General features: G+C 38.9%; 1 protein-coding gene across 1 annotated transcript; it reads left to right on the plus strand.

The window, feature by feature from the left end:
- The first annotated feature begins 3,628 nt into the window (after positions 1 to 3,628).
- On the plus strand, positions 3,629 to 7,933 carry LOC104491434 (neuroligin-1-like). The gene is made up of 3 exons (XM_010133860.1): positions 3,629 to 4,509; positions 4,876 to 4,935; positions 7,898 to 7,933. Exons 1-3 carry the CDS (start codon positions 3,937 to 3,939, stop codon positions 7,931 to 7,933), a joined length of 669 nt encoding a protein of 222 aa, XP_010132162.1. The 5' UTR covers positions 3,629 to 3,936.
- The last annotated feature ends 960 nt before the right edge of the window (positions 7,934 to 8,893 follow it).

An 8,893-nucleotide genomic window follows, 5' to 3' on the forward strand; every position in this document is an offset into this window, starting at 1 on the left:
TTGCACAATTGGGATTTACTAGCAAAACTGAGTTAGGAAGGAATTTTAAAGCATGAATAGCAAATCACAGAGCACATCTTCAGCTAAAGAGAAAACAGCTGGTGGTGCAAAGATATCGTAACAGTGCCTTTACATGTCCTGAAGCTGGCATATGGCCGGAGGCCCTGGGTGCCTCCAAAGGTTTTATTAATCCATTGGAGCTATTGACAGGTAGCGCACTTCAAGACATCCCTTAAGATTTGAAGCTCTGCATGAGTAACAAAGAGGAGTTTATCTGCTGCAGTTTGCAGCACATGTGACCTGTTGTGGGATGCCCTGTGTCATTGGAAATGCAAAGATGCACTGAAGTTATCTCAGATTGTTCGCTCCTCGGCATACTAAATGCCTCTCTAAAGTATTTCAGCATCTGAGCTATAAAGTAATTTAAATTCAGAAAGGAAGATAATAAAATAATAGATGGTATAAAAAGCCTCTATATAGTATCAACTGTTCCAAAGACCATGAAAGACTTTATCAAATATCTTTTACAGTAGAATACGTTTGTGTTACCACAGGGAACAATTGTGATCCTCACATCTAGACAATAATACAATCGGAAAATATTTCTCCTCCTCCTCAGATCCATGGTATTTTGATGCTGCAGCTTGCCCCAAATTGATCGTCTCATTGCCCCATCTCCCTGATAATTCCTGCCCCTGCCTGTGGCTTATCTGTCTTTCCACTGATTCCTCGTCAGTCAGACGCCAAAGGATAGTCCTCTGTAGATGACCTGCTGGAGGACTAAGGAAAATTTTGTCCAGCGTTGACTCTCCGCATGCTCTCTGCGTGCCTTTCCACCTAGTGCTTGAAATAAACTTTTGGCATAAAAGTCTCAAAAGATTTGAGTAATCTAGGTCTCTTTATTTGCATGAATGTGAGCAGCTTCAGTGCAGCCCATAACAGGCTTGAATGTTTGTCCTCAGACTCAAACCCAAACTGTTTCTTAGCCATTTAAAAAGAAAGGCTGTGAAAAAATAAGCAACCCCAAACTTCAAGTTACAAATACAATGAATACTTGTTGATTCCAATTCTGCAAGTAAGTGCTTTGCTATTTACTACCCTGTATAGCCTATAAATCTACTCACTGAAGGTGGCGACTACCCAATAGTTAATTCATTAAGAACAGCCAAACACAGCATTGAGTTATATCCTTACCTTTTTAGCCTCTTGTCACTGTCTTAGAGTAAACGCTTGTCCACGGGAGGCAAACCAGAACTTCAGATCACAACAGAGCTGTTCAACTGCAATGGCAGAACAGCTGACATGACCAGCTTAAAACTATAGCTCGGATCTAGCATTTGCTTTGAATTTACCATTTTAGGTATCAAAAGTCTATTAAAAAGTTGTTTTAGATCTGAAGAGGTCTAAGACTTTTAGAGTGAATGTACTAAATGAATTATTAATAGCATCTTGGTAATTTTCCACATTGAACCGACTCAGCAGCTTACAATGAAGAAGGATGCTGTTGTTTGGTGCAATTATGTTGAAATCAGTTTGTCCTCAGAGCTTCCCCAAAAGTAAAGTAGCAGGAGGGCTACTAAGATTAAGTTCCCTCTATTTACAAATTTGGGTCTGAAAGGGAGAGTACATGACAGGGAAAAAAAAGAAACGTAACAAGGGTTTTAAGATCTAGTGGAAAAGGTTTAAATTTGTGGAGGTTTTTGAATACCACAAAGGATTAAGCTTCCACCTTTCCATAACCTCAACATGAACTCAGAAGAGAAAAGTTGTACTAGGTGCCTTCTGCTCTGGCACCTGTCTAGAAACACTAGAAATTACTAACGTCTCAAGAAATACCCTACTACCTTCAAAATTTGGCATACAACAAGGCAAGAGTCTTCCAGGGGCAGTTGTCTGCGTGCCATTCTGTGTAAATTTATTAAACTAAATGCAAGCACGTACATCAAGTTTGGGGAATTATTTTCTGCAGCTAAGTTGGTGTGTTTCCAGCAAATGCTGAGAATTTGAAGCTGGAGAATGGGGGATGTAAGCCTGTTTGTTAATGCGGTTTCACCGTGAAGGTGTTAGAATTAGCAGAGAAAGAAAGGGTGAGAGAAAATTGCAGAAAAGCTTCATCTATCTCCTTATTGCCTCCCGAGATAGATTGTTCAGAGCTAAAGGAACGCTAGACGTGAACCAAATCTCCTGCTGTCCTATATAGCTTTTACAATCTCCTTTTTAATAACCCAAACTGCAGGGTAGTCTGACTATTAGACAAGCCGTTCTTTTCAATTCTCTCTACAATGTGTATGGACATGATAAAAAAACCAATTCTTATTAAAGCTGCCAATGCTGTTTCAAAAGCAGGTGGTTTAAAATGTTTCCTATACAAAGCAAAACACATTTCTTTTGCGTTACACGCTGCTTAATAGGGAGTGTAAGATTACGCTGCTATGTTGTGTTTAACACTGCATCTTAAATAATAGGATACTGTTAAGTCGTGTTGGAAATATGTTTAACATGAATATGGAAGATATAATGATATGCACTGAGCAATTTTCAGAAATGCTGGAACACAGCCTTGTGTGACAACCTCTGAGCTAAAGTAGTTGAAAATAGGATCCGGAATTTGAGATTATACAGTCTCTGATCCTGACTGATTATTTTTCTAGGATATTGTTCAGTCAGCATATGGGTTTATGAAAGATAAGAATTCTCCTGTCCTATGGGGATGTTTAATGTTTGTGTTATAAATTAAGGATGGCAGGGATTGAGTGTGTGCAGCGTGGATTTTAATTTTTCACTGAAGTCAGTGGTTTTTTAAGGAATGCAGGGCTGGTCTGAAGCAGAAATTGTGACGTATCGCTCCATCCCTAAACTGTCCATATCCTTTTCCAAATCAGTTTTGAAGAAAAAAACCACAAAGGTCCAATTATACTTATGTGCAAATTTGGAATTTGGCATTTACTCCAGTGGGAGCAGATTTTTGTCCTCCATTGATGTGAGCATTTCAGTCTGTAAATGTTTTTCATCAGCTATCAGAAATTTGTGGAACAAGAAAGCCATATAGAGGATGGTAATTTGGGTTATCATTAATAAGCACGTTACCCTTACAAATATATTCCAGTTGCCTGAATGCTTGAAGCAGAAGTTGTATTTTAAATGAGCAAAAAATGTTTGTATGTATTATAATCTGCTTTTAATTAAATAAAATGCATTTGAGTTTTCAGCATGACTGTCTATCTTAATTTCACCGTCTTCTGCTTTAAGAATTACTTTCATTTTGATACATCAACTTGTGCAACAAGGTGAAAATTGATTATGAGCTGATTGAGTTAACTAAAATATTAACATAAACACTCGTGTAGCCTAGCAGCAAACTGCTTTTTCTTAAAAAGGTGAATTCTAAAAATGAATTTTTCCAAGTGTTCTGTTGCCTCTGAAAAATCTCCGTAAATTCAACAGGTGACCTTATAGATAATACAATAATCAGTGTTTCACCCACCATTTCATGGACCCATAAACTACTGCAATTTTACTTACCTGGCAACTATTAATGTATGTAAATAACGTGTGAAACATCTAGTTATCACTCTGCTCATATTAGCTCTTTCATACTAATGATTTATTTTCATTTTCTCCAGGACATAGACCTGCGGCTAACTGGATTTGATTTATAAGAGGGGATTCTGCAGTAAATGGCTGCTCTCTTCATATTGCTGCTATGGAAAACAGAATTGTCAATAGGATGTAGTCTGATAAATAGCGCTGAGTGAAGATGCAGCTTCAATAAGTGTGAAATCAATGGAAGATACTTGCCGCGTGAAAAGCCTTTTGAGATCTTTCTGACAGGCACCTCTTTAGGAAACCTGCTCTGTTTCCTTCAGTTGCCCTGTTTTTACACCAGTGGATACAAATCAGATTGCTTCACTGTAGTTACACAACTAATGTGGGACCATGGCCGTTCCAAGATCCGTGTGGCTGAACTGTGTATGGAGAGCGATGATGGTCCGCCTGTTACACATGGGATTGAATGCTACTTTTGCTTTTTGTATACTCGGATTTTTGCTTCACGCTGCAGCTGTGTCCTCCCAAAAATTGGATGATACCAACCCAGTGGTGACCACCAACTTTGGCAAGATAAGAGGGATTAAGAAGGAACTTAATAATGAAATTTTGGGGCCCGTTATTCAGTTTCTTGGGGTTCCGTATGCTGCCCCTCCAACAGGGGAGCGCCGCTTTCAACCTCCTGAGCCTCCATCTCCCTGGGCAGATATCAAAAATACCACCCAGTTTGCTCCAGTGTGCCCCCAGAACATTATAGAAGGCAGGTTGCCTGAAGTCATGCTTCCCGTGTGGTTTACTAATAACTTGGATGTAGTTTCCACCTATGTACAAGATCAGAATGAAGACTGCCTCTATTTAAATATCTATGTCCCAACCGAGGATGGTGAGTTGATAGCAGGCGAAACAGGGAGATCTTTTTATTTTCCTGTTCTACGTTCTAACAATATTAATTCACGTGTACTGGTAGCACGCACGGCTTTCTACGTTCGCATGCCAGTGTATTACATGTATGCATGCTGCTTTTCTGTGTACGCATCTGTCCTTGTTTTTTTTCTTTTTAGTTATTTTTTTTCTTTCTGTCTACACTCATTTTTTTTTCTCCCACAGCACGTGTATTTTTAGGTCAAAGTTGGTACCTAATTCTCATTGCCACGCACTGACTTCTGGGAAGATGCATCAACATCTTATCCATTGCATGTGCAGGCACAAGTTGAGACTCTTCCGCACCTAATAAAGCAGGTCATATTTAAGTTAGATAGTGGTGTTGCATGCTCCTACTGTCTGTGATGGAGCTCCATGTTATTTTCTAGTCTTCTATTCATTTTTCAGTCAAAAGAATATCCAAGGAATGTGCCAGAAAACCCGGCAAGAAAATTTGTAGAAAAGGAGGTATGTATAAAGTGGACAAAACCAAAACCAAACCAAAACCAAACATACGGGGGAAAGATTGAAACCTTGCAAAGGAAGAACAAATAATCCATCTGAAAGAGGCTGATTTGCTGATGCTGTGAAGTGAACTGTTAGGGACTGTCTTGTCCTAATGAAGCCAGAAAGGTGCTTAAAGAGGGGGCTGTGTAAAGCAGATGAGAAGATGACATTTGTAGAGCCTGAACTCGGTTGTACCTGATCATCTCTCTTGCACTACCTCACGCTGACCTTATTGGCAGCTTCTCTGTCTTGGCCTCATGGTTCAGAGTGTCTGTCACTCGTACGCGGGTGCAGTGTGTTGTATATGCATGCAGAGGAGGTAGCTCCTGGGGCTGGGTACAACTGCCGCTGAAGTTGCTGGCGCGGCTCCACGGCGTGGTATTCCAGTGGTACAGTGTGATGGCTATCATGCATATAGCAAAGCAGAGCTGAAAACCTGTGTTGGCCTCCTGTGGGATACACCCTGTTTTCGTGGAATACTGTTAACTTTCCTGAAACGTAGAAATACTTTTCTTTCACATGCCTCTAAAAGTCAGTGTTGATTTCCTTTAGTGCGTGATTACAGCTCTCATTGTAAAGCCAAACCTCGCTTAATAGGGGTACAGGGAAATGTTAAAATACTTTGACAAGGTACTTTGGAAACTAGGCTGCTTTTGGAAGCTTTGGGAACTTGGCTTCTACCCTTTTCGTGTTAGATAGTATGGGAGAATTTGCAGATTTCTTTGTGGACGTTTGCAAATTCCTGAAGCAATTGATACGTGATATAGAAGGTATATTTTAGTACTGATTTAAAGTAGGTGTTTGGGACTAGTTCGAAGTACTAATTTTGTACTACTTTACATGTTTGGATTTATATGAAGTTTTTAAAAATTGTTTTCTTTAAAATAATGTGTTATTTAACAGCTGGACTACGTTTGAATCCAGAATACAAAGAGTAGTGTGGACATAGACGGTTGATGATTACCTGTCATCCACATTTTTTTATATCTGTTGCTATATGTTGCTGTTATCCCAGACCAAATACTCTTTAGGGAAGTGTCATTGAAGGAAATTGTTTAGAGTTGGGTAAAGTTCAGCTCTGTCAACTATGTATTAGGTTTTTAAGGCAGTATCTAGGCATCTAAATGAAGGTGGCCTTATTTTTCAAGGTTTTTGCTCTTACAGCTTCTACTGACTGTTGTAGCTAGCTGTTAATTATTAATTGATAATTGTAGTTGCTCAATGTTTGCTTTCTTAGATGTCTAAATTTCAGTGGCTTGAGGCAATTTGTTTTTAAAGTGTTGGGCTTTGAGGCAACTTCTGATGTTTTCAAATTAGGGAATTTTTGCTCAGTGCTGTAAAATACAATCGTTTAAGCTGGATTTCCAAAGTTGGAAGCAAAGATAATCAGGGTACTGTGAGCAGCGTCACTTCTTCACACATCATTCAAGTTAGAATAACTGCTGTCATTTATATGCATTCAATTAATGTGCAGTGCTGCAGCAGTTATTACGCAGTTCATCAAGCGTGTGTAATTAGCTGAGCAACTTTCACTTCCGATCACCCAGACGCTGATTCACAAAGTCATAAATAAAGATACAGAACCCCGTCGTTGTTCTCAGAAAGCATCTTTTCCTACGAGAGAATATTAAAAAACGTAATCAGAAAAATAACAAAAATAAAGGGAAGGAGAGCCCGGAAGATGAGAAAGTCGTGTTTATTGTCCTGTGAGCTTGGAGGAGAATAAAGAGAGACCTATTTGAAATTCAGTGGGTACCTTCTTAGTTAAATTCACTGCACACACAGCACAATAAAAAGCAGCAGAAGCCTACCTTTTCCCACTGACAAGTGCACATACCTTCAGCCTGGGCAGCTGGCATAGCAGTAGTAATCTCGATTTCTCTGAGTAACTCAGGCTTTACTCACCTGTGTATAACGTAAGATTATCCTTGGTGTGGGTTGCCCCCACACCTAGTAGTAAAAGGAATCACATCATAGAACAAACCCGCAGGAGAGTTGCAGCAACAACAGCTTGGAAATAGCATTGGTTTTGCATGAGAAAGAAGAAAGACCCTGTATTAGCTCTTCTGCTGGGTTTTAGCTTGTAGTCATTTCATTACATTTAGTGATGAAAATTACTGGAGAAAGAAAATATGAAAATAAAAGGCAGACTTTTACAACATCTTTTTAATTAATAAATAAAAATTCAAAGTGACTGAACCAACAACCATATGCTACTGTATATATGGTTTGAGTCTTTCTTACTACATGAAATAGATTGAATTAGATTAATTAGTATTTATACTTGTCAGTTAAGAGACATGAGAAAATCCAAAATTTTGAAGAAGGAGCAGTAGTCTGATGAAGACAGGTGTGGAAATGAAAGGAATGCTATCCCTGAGTCATGCTGGAGGTCGTGATGAGCATTACAACCATTACCACCCATTGGTGGGAGCTGGATGTGCGCACTGCAGACTACAGGATGATAGGCTGGAGCTGGGTGGAGTGAGACAGTACAGCATGCATTTTGCTAAATATGCATGTCTGTATTTCAGTATACTTTATCTTCAATTTACTGACTCAATAGGTAAAGAAAGATCATGTGGTTTTGAGTCTTTTGCTTCGGGTACATGAAGGGCAGAGGTTACTCGTTCTGTTGTGGGTAGGCACACAAGGAGAAACCTCTTCATTTGCTCGGGCTGGTTTTAGGAAATCTGTGCAAAGGCATCTAATTAATATTGTGTTGTTTTCTTTCAGAGGCTGGACTCCATAATTCTAGATTTTAATAGAACCTAGGTTATATAGTAGGTAACACCATTTTTACTGACTCATATTAATTATATTGTTGATTATGTGTTACTACCTGACAAACTTTTGCATCATTCTAGGGAAAACCTGAATAGTTTTGCACTCTGGTATTTCTGATCTCTATTTTACTTTCTAGTCAAAGCGCAAAGACTTGACTTGTGATCCAGAATGACAGGGTAACTTATTATCTCTTAGGAGGAGTGTACATCCTGCTTTAGCTGCATGCCTGTGGTTTTTTAATACTCAGCGCTAATTCCTTTGCATTGAAACAGTTTGCACCGTGAATTTCCTACTTTAATAGCAACGACACAGAGAAAAATTGAAAACGATGGCTAATATGACCACTAGAAGAAGCCTCAGGTACTGTGTGTTCTGTACTTGGGATGATGGTATGCTCTCTTTCATGAACCTGTGCTAAAGCTTTCTTATTGCCTGGAGAGATCTGAATGTGAAAATGTGGAGATGTAGTTTTTGTAGAGAATATGATATCTGCTCAATGTCATGGAACTAGGCACATGCAGTTTTGGATACATGAGTATTTGTAGGAGGATTGGGAGTAGAATAAGGAAAGAAATCACTTGATCCTTACGTTTATGTTTAGGAATTACCAGTGGCTAAGAGACCGCTCAACATCAGTGACTTCTTCACAAGTGGATTCTGTTTCTTATTCTAGTCGGTGCAGTGAATAAATTTTAAATGCAAAGAATCATGGTCTGAACTACCTCATTTGAGACTGTAGGATTAGACAGCTCTATTAATATTTATGCCTCCTAATGGGCTCCTTGATTTTCAGAGTAAAGCTCCCAACACCATACTTTCTGGGTTATAGCTGTGGTTATTATGGACGCATAGGAACATCTATACATACATCAAAATACTTTCTTGGAAAGGAAACACAAATCATGGTGCTATAATCGCATTCTGCTTTGATCATTCATTGTTTTCAATAGAGAATATGTTACATCAGTTGTGATTTGTAAATGGCACTGATAACTTCAAGGCTTTTAAGCTTAGTAGTATGAAATATTTCTTGCAAATCTAAGCAGAAATGAAAAGAGCCAATTCAGCTTGTTTCCCTGTGTTTCTGTTGGGTGTTTGTTCCAATACTCCGTCTAACTATCATAGAACAGTT

Source organism: Buceros rhinoceros, unplaced genomic scaffold (genome assembly GCF_000710305.1).
Source record: "Buceros rhinoceros silvestris isolate BGI_N320 unplaced genomic scaffold, ASM71030v1 scaffold25563, whole genome shotgun sequence".
Taxonomy (NCBI): Eukaryota; Metazoa; Chordata; class Aves; order Bucerotiformes; family Bucerotidae; genus Buceros; species Buceros rhinoceros.